General features: G+C 39.9%; 1 protein-coding gene across 1 annotated transcript in view; it reads left to right on the forward strand.

The window, feature by feature from the left end:
- LOC124607247 (exportin-5) overlaps positions 1-12933 on the forward strand; it is a 193846-nt gene that overhangs the window by 160965 nt on the left and 19948 nt on the right. Inside the window, exon 17 of the mRNA XM_047139523.1 lies at positions 4608-4721. Coding sequence (XP_046995479.1) covers positions 4608-4721 — 114 coding nt within the window. The remainder of the gene's footprint in view (positions 1-4607; positions 4722-12933) is intronic.

The following is a 12933-nucleotide window of genomic DNA, read 5'->3' on the forward strand; positions in this document are numbered from 1 at the left end:
CCATATTTCTTAAATTTCAAGTAAAAACTAGGGTTAAGAGAGTACCATTTCTCCATTCCTTCTAGTTAGCTCATATCTAATTGGATCAAAAGTCAATAGGATGTTAAACTCAACCTTCCTTTCTTCTTCCTTGCCTTTACCAGTGTAATAAAAGCAGGCTCAGTGAAATGTTTTTCTAAAACTATAATTTCCTCTTGTGCCTTTTAATCGTTTTACAGTATTTTATTGGCTTGGTGGTTTTGTTAATAAATAATAATCATTACCATAAGCCATTTGACACCAACTGCTGGATAAAGGCCAGTGGTCTCCTACGGACTTCTCCATGCATTAATCCAAATCCATTCAAAACTTTCGAATTGCTTTACATGATGGCATGAACTAAAATTGTCTCTGTCTCATGGTTTTTTTCCTCCTAAATTGCATTTGGAAGTCAGGGAGGTTTCATTTGAACACCCTGTATGTTGAATAAACATCTTGTTTCTGTAGTGTCATTGGTATAGATTTTGTTGGAGACGAGTGAAAAGCTTTCTTAAAATCTATCAAAGCCACACGAAGTGGTAATTCGTGCTCATTACTCTATATTTTCACTCACAACTTTGAAATAGTCCATTGTGCTGTAGCTACTTTGGAAGCAAGCTTGTTCATTTCTTTTATATGGTATATGATAACCACAGTGGATACCATTCACAATATAAACCCTGTAATACCCTCACATGTATTAATTAGAAAAATGTTAGCTACTTCAGGCATTATTATTGTTATCTGCCAATGTGACAGTTTTTCATAAAATCACAACATATTTCCTATTCCATAATTCCCGAAAACTATTTATTTCTGCTATATGAGATTTGAGTTTTCAATGACTATACCCAATTTGATTCAAACTAAAAATTTTAAAATAACAAAACAACATTGTTCTCTGTGTGGCAAAAACACATTTATAGGGGTCTGCGTAGCAAACTGCCTAAACATTCCCACACTTCCATGCACACACAGGAATGCATCAAAAAATGAAACAGGAAAACACTCTAGCACTGTTAAAAATTGTGAAACTTTGATCATATAATCAGATTTTACTATTAATATAAGGTTTGTTAAATAAGTACCTGATCTTCTACCCCCCCCCCCTTTTTTTTGCGAACGCTGATGGATTTGAATCTAGTGCACTTGCGTGAGCCAACTTTGAGCCTTCGTGCTCATGTGTGACTTCTTTCCCCACCTGGCCATAGTGTCAGTTGCCGTCAAGCAGCAGTTGAGCGAAGTACAGCAGAGTCCCACTAATCTGAACCCCAGTAATCCGAACGTTCGGTTAATCCAAACATGAGAAATGTTAGTCCAAGTATGTAAAACTGTGCAGTAAACTGCTGTACATACACACTATTTTAATTTACACAGTACAGTAATCATGTATTAGAAAAATTGGCAAGAAAACGTTAGGTTTAAGCAATGCATAACAATGAAAGAAAAGCTGTCAAACATACTAAAATACAGTGGACATTTTAGCCCTACTTTTTAGATGGCAGAAACTGAGTCATTGTTTAGTGGCGTGATGAAGACAGTCTGTTATATGATGCATAGTAGCACCATCACCTCGTATACATCAGATCAGCAGGCTGTAGCTCCAGATAACGCAGCGCAAAGTCAAGGGCTTCTGCTTTGTCACTGTGTGGCACCAGCTCTCCTTTGTCGCTTTCAGGCTCATTATCACTTCCATCACAGCAGTCCACTTCTTCCTGGTCTTGAGTCACAGCAGCAACTAAATCAGCGTCAGTAAGGTTCTCCCCACGTGCCACATCCGCTGCCATCCACTCATCTGTCTTCTTCATTAGCTTCTTCACATCCAGGGATTGTCTGTATCATTTGTGGTAGATTTTCCTCTTCATTGTCAACTAGGTTGTCCTAAAAGTCAAGAGATGTCCACAGTTTTCTCCATGATTTTCTCAGAGTATTTTCTGAAATATTCTGCCATGCCTCTGCGGCCCAATAAACAACATCCTTCACATTGGTCTTTTTTATTTTGTCCACTAAAGGAATGCTATCATATTGGATCAGCATTCTAAAAATTGTTTTCTGTAAATCAGTTTTACTGTTTGCAGTTCGCCCTGCTCCATCGGCTGTAGAAGTGGTGTAGCATTCAGCGGCAAAAACTTCACCACAGTTTCTCCATCACATAATTCCTCAGTGCTAGGGTGAGATGGCGCCATATCAATCAAAAGTATTGCACAGGGAGACAAATGAATTTCCTTAGAAAACCGTAGGACAGAGGGAACAAACAGGCAGTGAAACCATTCTTTGAACAGCTTATCATCCATCCATGCTTTTTTCTGGTTGCGATAATATACGAGCAGGGACTTCATGTTGCAGATTTTAAAATCTCTTGGCCAAGCAGATTTGCCAATCATCATTAAAGGCAGCTTGTGATTACCAGCAGCGTTGCTGCACGCTAATTAATTCACACGATCTTTGCACATTTTGAAACCAGGAGCGTGGTTGTCTGCTTTTGATGCCAGGCTTTTTGTTGGCGATGCCCTAAAATTAAGGCCAGTCTCGTCAGCGTTATAAATTTGTTGGGGAGAATACTTTCTCTCTCTTATTATTTTTTCAAACTCACCCAAGTATTCCTTTGCTGCATCATGGTCAGAAGAAAGCTTCTCTCCAGTAATTGTTAGCTGACGGATTCCATGACATTTGTTGAATCTGTCCAACCAACTCGTACTCGCACTAAAAGACTCAACACCATTCATTAACTTGTTCAGGTAAACAGCCTTCTCCTGAACCAGTGCTCCACTCAAAGGAGTTCCCCTTTCTCTTTCCTGCATAAACCAAAGGAAAAGAGCTCCATCCACTTTATTGTACTGGGACTGTTTCAAAGTCTGCCGAATTTCGAGTGTTTCCCGAAGACGTTGCACAGGACTGTTCAAGCTTCACTCGGTTCATCTTCCAATCACAAATGGTTGCTTTACCAACACCCAGTTCCACTGCCAGTTTAGATACATTCTCACCATTGTCTGCTTCAAAGAATTCAGTTTTTCTTTGAGAGTTAACATTGTATATTTCCATTTACTCATGACGAAAATACATACGCCACTACACCTGAACGAATACAGTACAACTGTTTCGCGTGCCAGTGATCGATAACTAACGTAACCGAGCACTTTGCGAACCAACTGGCAGTGCACTGTCCTTAGACACTACAAAGGTCACAGCAATGCACAAAAACAAGGGCAGGGGGTGAGAGTGAGTCATTGTTCCCACACTTGTTCCTGTTTGTTACCATGGTGTACCTACTTATCTACTTGGTATACTTCATTCTAGAAACTCGCTACCATAATTTTGGCTAATCGGAACAAATAAGCAATAAGTGCTTGTAAGTTAGGGGCATATGTATCATTATATGTTAAAAAAGCAGGCTAGTACAAAATCAGAATGTGTCTTGATGTGATGGTAAGAAATATTGTATTTCCATCATACTATGAAATTGTAAAATCGTTTATATTGTGATATCATTTGGAAACTGATGTGATGTGTGCTCCTGGAAAAATATGGCATCTCTTCTGTTGAAAAATATGGCACCTCTTCTGTTATACAGTCACGATCATGAGTATCTTTGAGAGACAATTGGCTGGAATTGCAGTTGTGAACAGGCATTCTTTCTGATTGGATTTGTGAATAAGTACAAGCTCATTACTTCCATGATTTTCTCAACCATTGTGCATGAAATGCATCACTAGCTATATAAAAATGAGGAAATTAATAATAGGAAGGAGTTCTTTTCAAACCGTGAATTACTTCTTTGAAGTAACTAGGAGCTGCACTGTTGGTATATGGGAATGAAGTTACCTGATCTGTTATATTGCAGAAGCAAATGTCATCTTGGTAATAAATGCAAAGATGTGGATAAGAAGATATGAAGAGGATGGTGAAAAAGATCTTCATACTTGTGACAGAGTGAGAAGACTTAAAGTAATTGCTAGGAATCAATATTGAGTGTCATTGTCAAGAATCCATTCATGTCAGTGTCAGCTACAGAAATGAGCAAAAGCCTAGATACACGCAAGACAACTGTCCACAACCTCCTACATGCAGCTGGTTTCGATTATGGAGGTGCAAGAAAATGAAGCAGTACATATTACTATTGAGAATCGTGCATAGCATTCTGTTTCCAGTACCACCCAGATTGCAACAACTTCTGGGAGCTCATGGTATGGTCCAGTAAAAACGTTTTTTTTGTTCAGATGAGGCTGGCAGACTATCTTTTTAGAGACTTGTTAACACTTTGCAACTCTCAAATCAAATTACTGCTTCTCATTCTTCCTTTGTAATAGATGCACTTGAAAATTCCTGCCATCATTGATACAGATTTTTCCTCTTTTAAAACTGTTTTGTATATGTCATAACATGTTCCATAACCATGTGTCACAGGCAAAGTAATCCACTGGACTAAAAAGAAATGAATGACAAGAAAGCACTGTTGTAATACAATTTTTTAATGTACTCACTTTTTTCAATTTTTATGCTGATTATTTCAAATTTAGAATTGGACAGTATTTTATATTTGCAGCTTAATTTTTAGAGCTTTATACTAGGAGCATATTTTCTTTTTCCAGGTAATGACACAAATTCCTAACTGTAATAGTCAAGAGCTCCAAAAGCTTGATGATAAAATAGCTGCTGGCAACCAGAAGGCCAAAAAAGAAGTATTCAAGAAGATCACTAAGCAGGTAAATACATAATTCTGTGACATTACTATCTTAATCTACTTCTGGCTCACTGTAATAAAATGTCCACAGCTCATTGTATTGTGGTTAGTATCGTTGTGTCTAGATCGCAGGGTCCTAGCTTCGATTCTCAGCCGGGTTGAGAGTTTCTTCGCTTGGGGACTGAATGTTTGCATTATCCTAATCATTTCATTTCATCTTTGTCTGTGTGCAAGTCACTGATGTTGCATCAAATAGAAAGACTTGCACTAGGCAGCCAAACAACCTCAGACAGGGCCTCTTTTCCAATAATGCCATATGATCATTTCATTTGTAATAGAATGTTCCATGAGAGTAAAAACTTAATAGAATTCTAAAGAGTAAAAACTTAGTAGAACTCTAAAGAAAAACTGAACTTAATAATGAAGAGCTAAGAGCTCAGGCCATGTATGTTAAACATGGGAGATGAAGACACGTACCTGGAAAAGTCTTCATGCTTTTTTTATAAAATTGTGCCTCGTGAGACTCTGAAGAAGCTAAGCATGCTCCTTACCTCATGGTTTTGTGGCACCTGCAGTTTGACAGGAAACATGCCTGACAGACTAATAGGCTGAATTACATGTAAGTATCTGTCTGTCTATGTACAGCAAGTAGTATGAAGACATGCTGGTAGGAGATATGCATCACCATACAGAGTACAAGGAAGAAATCTGTAATTCCTTTTCAGTATGTAACTCCACAAGGCAGTATAAAAGAAGTGTATGGCTGTAAGTAAATGCCTCCATAGGCCAGTGATTACTATTTCTAGATAGAGATGCAAAAGTCACATCTTTAACTCCCATTGTTCTCAGAATTTAATACGTGTAGAACTCACTGCCTTGGTCACAACATTGACTAAGTTCTACAGTTTACTTAGACATCAAAGTCACAGGCCAGCAATGGAAGAAATTGCGATTTCCTGCGTGATTTCAACAATTAACAGCTTACTTCATGCTGTAGGAAACAAGAGACAACGTCGGACCGCATCTCAAGCTAAGTTCGTTCCAATATAATATGATCGCATGAACTGGTTGCTTCAAAACAATTTTTGCCGCCTTGTATTGCAAGCCTGAAACTTGCACTCAGAGTAGCTAGTTTTGTTAAAAGGTTTTCGTTCACATACATTTGCGCTTACGCTGCTTGTTAAACGTTTAAGCTATTCACAAGCGCACTCGTAAACAATCTTACAACAGCCGTCTTTAGTAAGACATAATGCAGGACGAATCAGAGATACAGTTAGCAAACTTCAAAAGAAAGCGAACTAGGGAGAGGACTAATGCTACGCGGTTTTGTGCGGCTGTTGATGCTCTTACCACAGAAAGCCTGTTTGATGATTTTGAACATTACAGAAACGTCTTCAAGAAACTCTAGAGAAGCTCATTTCATTAGATGTCGCTATTCATAATTTTCTCTCTGACGATGAATACAATGTAGACGTGCTGAGCTATGAGGAATATATAGACAAAGTCAAACGCGCTATGGAGAAGGCTACAAAAGCAATTGATTACAAGATTTCAGCCACAACGTCGCAGATGAATATCACGTCACCACCAGTGCTCACACAACCAACTGTATTCCACTCTGTCAAGCTACCAGCAGTTAAGCGTGAGTCATTTTGTGGAGATGTCAAAATGTGGTCCCGCTTCTGGGAACAAACATGTTGTCCTATGAGGGTATCTGTCAGGCAAACCGAAGTTGATAGTACATGGAATACCTATAACGGCTAACACGTATGAAGAAACAAAGGAAATTTTATTGAATAGATATGGAGATAGCAATCACATTATACAGGCGCACCTCGATTATTTGGATGCGCTAAAGCCTGTACAGTCAGCGACACCTGAAACGCTGAACAGTACATTCCTGGAATGTAACTGTCGTATTCAAGCACTGTGTGCCTTAGGAGAAGACGTTGTGGCATATGGTAAAATTCTCATTCCGAAAATTCTGCGTCCATGTCCCGCTGAAATGTGGCAGAAATGGGTCATTCGTGCTAGAAGAACTGAAGTAGCAGAAGGAGACGTACTGAAACTACTTAACTTTTTGGAAGAATAAGTTCATGGTGCTCTCACTGCACAAAAAATTCGTATAGAATATCAGTCATCTCTTAGCTTCACGCCCACTGCAGCAGCGCCTCACATAAATTCAAAACAAGCGAAAAATCCGCGTAAGATTAAACGAGAAGTACCGGTACAATCATATTGCGTATTTTGCTAAGCTCGCTCTCATTTGGCCCAAGACTGCAACATAGTAACTGACAGCCAACAATGTATCGATAAACTAAAGCAAGATAATCGCTGTTTTATATGTCTAAACCGAGGTCATCATGCTAGAAACTGCAGTAAGAAGGGCAAGGTCTCGTGTTCTAAGTGCAAGAAAAGTCATCACAAAGCTGTCTGTACTGACATTGCTGCCTCTTCTTCATCTTCTCAGCAAATTAGCTCTACATCTGTAGGGAGAATCGATGTAAGTTCAGCAGGTTTTACTTATCTTCAGACAGCTCGAGTTTGGGTCAGTGGACCCGCAGGATTAAGCAAACTTACTCGCTGCATTCTGGATAGCGGTAGTCAGTCAGGCTTCATTTCCTAGTTCCTGATTGATGACCTAGGTTTAAGAACTATAAAACATCGTGATCTATCTGTCAGCGCCTTTGAAATGCCATCCGCAACTTCAACGCATCGTAGAGTCGTAGAATTCACACTACAGGGTACATGGACTAATTCTAAGACGTCTATGACTGCGTTCGAAAGCACATACTCATTTTCTGCGCACCCAACTGTGCCTTCCGATTTGAGAAAACTTGTACACACACGGGCACTTCAGTTTGCGGACCTAAGGGATGGTACAGAAGATCTTCCCATTGAGATTCTTATCGGAGCAGATTACTATTGGAAAATCGTTAAAGAGTCCCCTCCGATTCGACTAACGTCATCAGTTGTTCTGGTACCTTCAGTTCTAGGTTGGATTCTTAGTGGAAGCAAATCAAGCACCACGGCTAACCTTGTGACGGCAAACTACACCAGTTTAGAGACAGTGACAACAACAGACGATATTTTATGACGTTTCTGGGATTTAGAAACAATGGCAATCACAGAAGATGAAACAACAACTCTGAATCAGAAGGAATTGGCATTATTGCAAGATTTCTCAAAATCCTACTGCATCAAAGACAAAAGAAGAGTGGTTTCTTTCCCCAGAAAACCCAACGTTATGTTATATAATAATCTTCAGCAAGCAGAGAAGAGATTTGCTTCACTGGAGAAAAAATTTACGAAGGACAAGAAACTGAAACAAATTTACGAGGCGCAAATGATAGAACACACCAAGAAGAAACATGTGGAAGTCACCCCTTCTGGACAGAAATTGCGTGACACATTTTATCTGCCACATCATGCAATAAAGAAAGAAAAGTTAGGTGTCATCGAATGGTTCGTCACTCCACCAGAATGCACGTTCATTGAATGACTCTTTAGAAATAGGTCCTAATTTACTTCCTGACATTCATTCAATATTACTGAGATATCGTCTACATCAAGTAGCCGTAATTGCCGATATCAAACAAGCATTTCTACAGTTAGTTCTTCACAGGAAAGATAGAGATCTCACTAGGTTTTTTTGGTACAAAGTAATCGTAGACCAACAAGGAAACTATATTACAACTGACGAAAGGATTACATACCACTTCACCCGGCTACCTTTCGGACTTACCTGCAGTCCGTTTCTTCTTGCAGCGACACTGAAAGAACTTGCTGTAATTCACAAAATGAATTTTCCGCAAGCTGCTTTACTTGTTGAAGATAATTTCATGCCACGCACTTGGAGCTGGAGGAGCTCTGGCAGGCTCTCATGGCAAGCAAGACGCACAAGTACCTCACCCAGCAAGCCATCACTTGGAAATTCATCGCCCCACACACACATTGGTGGGGAGGATTCTGGGAACGGATGGTGGGATCTATCAAACGCTGCCTGAGAAAAGTTTTAGGACAATCACAGTTGGACGAAGAAGGTCTCAACACAATCGTGGTCAGCATAGAAGCAGCACTAAACTCTAGACCAATTACGCAAGGGGGAGAGGAATCCGAGCCACTGACGCCCGCACATTTCCTTGTAGGTGATCGACTCACAACACTACCTACTGGTCCAGAATCAACAGTTAGAAACGACTTGTCCGAGGAATTTCAACGGCTGCAGAAGATGGTAGAACACTTCTGGAACAGGTGGAAGAAAGAATATGATCCTGCTCAAAAACTTCCATGAAACTCATCAACCAAGGCCAGGTTCAGGAAGACTCCAGCTGGGTGATGTCGTTCTTCTACAAGAGGATGTTCGTCCATGACAAATGTGGAGGAAGGCGCGGATAGAAGATCTTCATGAAGGAAGAGATGGGAAAATACGAACTATAACCTTACGAACTTCACAAGGATCCATAATCTCACGTCCCGTTCAACTGGTCATTCCTCTAGAAGTTGACTAGAGTGGGGAGGGTGTTACGGGTTGATATTTGTAATTATAGACACTCTGGAAATATTGATTATCCTTGAATTAATGTTTTATATTCCATGATGTACATTCCTTGGAGAGAAATAAATTAATGTTGTATTGGAATCACGGTGTTGTGTGTCCGTAATACCATCCATAGGCAAATGGAAAACCAGGAAAATTTTAAGGACCTTCCAGTCTCAGATGGAAAAAGCATTACAGTACACCCCTTGTAACAAATTGGTGTCCTCAGAATTGAATTCTTTCATGGCAACCAGGGATGGAGGAGCCATCATATCACCTTCACCTCAGACCGCTGCTGCAAACACTGTTGACATCATAAATCTTCTGAGCAGCAATAGCCACCACCAAATCTACAATAGCCAAAAGCCAGTGTAGCACCACAGCGTCCGCAACAGTGGGAATAAACATCTGTTACCCGTCAGCCCTGGGGACACTGGCATCTGACTGCTAACCCCAGCCTGTGTTCCAGTGGGTAGTTAGAGATTTAGGTGGAACTATTGCTTTAGGGAGACCTTCTGTCTGATTAATGCTAGACAATGCCTTAGCTGTCTACTCTGTTGTCATTGATTATAATTTGCACACACAGTGAGTGACTCTACCACAATTGACTACATTGTATTGAGAAATGAGCTTGCAAAGTCTACATGCAAACAATCGCATTTGTATGTCGCCATGAGGAGAATACTTCATGTGGAACTGGTTGCTACGCTGAACACTGCTGGGTCCGCTTTAGGAAAGGAATCCCTGTGTATTTCTGGCTAATAAATATGGCATCATACCATCATTACAGAAACCCCAGATTTCCACTATGCTGCAGTAAAAAGCACTTTGTAACAGTGTGTGGGACAAATCACTATACAATGCATGTCATTCTCTGTTGCTATTAGGAGGTTCCCTTATGTGACTGACAACAGCTGATTAAGTAAAAAATAAGCTTTGCATGTTGTATCTGTATGAGAGGACTAGCACTGAGACCAGCCATTTTTCACCTAAGAAAGGACCTCCCGTAATCTCAGATCTTCAGTTCCTGCTTGTCATGCTTGAGGTGCTCCATAGAAGGTGAGACAACACATTGGTTTGATGATCTACATCTACATACTGCAAAGTGTATGGTAGAGGCAACTTCCCATAGTACGGATATTCGGGCTTCTGTCAATTCCATTTGCACAAAGGGCGTTAGGTGTGTAAGTACAGATATTGTGATAATTGGTACCTTAATATGCACCCACTTCATTGTCAGTTGCTTTTTCTCTGCATCTAACAGTCTTCCCACAAATACATAAAATAGATAGATCTGTGACAACACTGAGGCACTGCCATACAGATATTTACAGAATTGCATTACATTATTGGTTGAGCACAGGTTTCTTGTTGCAAAAGATTGCATTGTGAGCATGCTGTTTTGGAGAGGCTGTTCTCTCTTTCCATCTCCAGGTACAGTGCTGGTGTGTCACAGTCCATTTCAACATACAAATAAATCTCGCAGTAGCTGCCCCACAACCATTTAACAGCAGCCTGGCCAATTGTTTTTGTAGCTGGCAACTCATGCCCACCATCCACCACTGTGCTATGTGATGCTGACTGCTGCCTCTCCTGTTTTATTGCTTCAAAACCTGGTCGTGTAGCGTAGCTTATAGCAAAACACTTACTTCCATTACCAAGATTTGTTGTCGCTCACATCCCAGTTGTCCTCATAATCCCTGTGAGAGCAAAACTTGGACGGTTTTAATAATTCCTAGGTTTGTTGACAGATGTGAAAATTACCGAACTATCAGTTTAATACGTCACAGCTGCAAAATACTAACGCGAATTCTTTACAGACGAGTGAAAAAACTGATAGAAGCCGACCTCAGGGAAGATCAGTTTGGATTCCGTAGAAATGATGGAACACGTGAGGCAATGCTGACCCTATGACTTATCTTAGAAGAAAGATTAAGGAAACGCAAACCTACGTTTCTAGCATTTGTAGACATAGAGAAAGCTTTTCACAATGATGATTGGAATACTCTCTTTCAAATTCTGAAGGTGGCAGGGGTAAAATACAGGGAGCGAAAGGCTATTTACAATTTGTACAGAAAGCAGATGGCAGTTATAAGAGTCGAGGGGTATGAAAGGGAAGCAGTGGTTGGGAAGGGAGTGAGACAGGGTTGTAGCCTATCCCCGGTGTTATTCATTCTGTATATTGAGAAAGCAATAAAGGAAACAAAAGAAAAATTCAGAGTAGGTATTAAAATCCATGGAGAAGAAATAAAAACTTTAAGGTTCGCCGATGAAATTGTAATTCTGTCAGAGACAGCAAAGGACTTGGAACAGCAGTTGAACGGAATGGACAGTGTCTTGAAAGGAGGGTATAAGATGAACATCAACAAAAGCAAAACAAGGATAATGGAATGTAGTCTAATTAAGTCGGGTGATGCTGAGGGAATTAGATTAGGAAATGAGGCACTTAAAGTAGTAAAGGAGTTTTGCTATTTGGGGAGCAAAATAACTGATGATGGTCGAAGTAGAGAGGATATAAAATGTAGACTGGCAATGGCAAGGAAAGTGTTTCTGAAGAAGGGAAATTTGTTAACATCGAGTATAGATTTAAGTGTCAGGAAGTCGTTTCTGAAAGTATTTGTATGGAGTGTAGCCATGTATGGAAGTGAAACGTGGACGATAAATAGTTTAGACAAGAAGAGAATATAAGCTTTCAAAATGTGGAGCCACAGAAGGATGCTGAAGATATGATGGGTAGATCATATAACTAATGAGGAGGTGTTGAATAGAATTGGGGAGAAGAGGAGTTTGTGGCACAACTTGACTAGAAGAAGAGATTGGTTGGTAGGACATGTTTGAGACATCAAGGGATCACCAATTTAGTATTGGAGGGCAGCGTGGGGGGTAAAAATCGTAGAGGGAGACCAAGAGATGAATACACTAAGCAGATTCAGAAGGGTGTAGGCTGCAGTAGGTACTGGGAGATGAATATGCTTGCACAGGATAGAGTAGCATGGAGAGCTGCATCAAACCAGTCTCAGGACTGAAGACCACAACAACAACAACAACAACATAGGTTTGTCACATAGTTCTAGTTTTTGAAGCTTTGTAAGTAGTCTTTCATAGGATAGTGCCTGTCTTCAGACCTCTATCAGTTCAGTTTCTTCAGCATTTCCATGAAATTTCCCATAGTTTAAACAAACTTGTGACCATTTGTGTTGCTCACATTATATATTGTTCAGTATCCTCTGTTTTTCATATTTGATACGGGTCCCACAACATTTGTTGCATGAATGTTTTGTAACGAGTCTCATTCATAGACTGATTGTATTTTCTTAGTACCCTAACAATGATCTGAAATCTGCCAACTGCTCTACTTGAGACTGAGTCTGTGTGGTTGTTACATTTCATATACTTACAAACTATTACACACAGGCACTTGTTTGAGTTGACAAATTACGGTTGTGGCTTGTTGATATTGTAGTCTTTCGTAGATAATCACTTCATCTGTAAAAAGATTATAGTAACTTTTAATATTGTCTGCAGGATCATTAATATATAACACGGGCATTGAGATTTCCAAAACAAATTGCCAAGATAACACACTGCATCCTCCTTAGCCAAAAATCGTCAGTCCAGTCACAAATTTCACTTGACACCCTCATATGACAGTATTCTTGAAAAGAAGTGTAGGTGTGATATTGAATCAAATGCT

Source organism: Schistocerca americana, chromosome 3, assembly GCF_021461395.2.
Source record: "Schistocerca americana isolate TAMUIC-IGC-003095 chromosome 3, iqSchAmer2.1, whole genome shotgun sequence".
Taxonomy (NCBI): domain Eukaryota; kingdom Metazoa; phylum Arthropoda; class Insecta; order Orthoptera; family Acrididae; genus Schistocerca; species Schistocerca americana.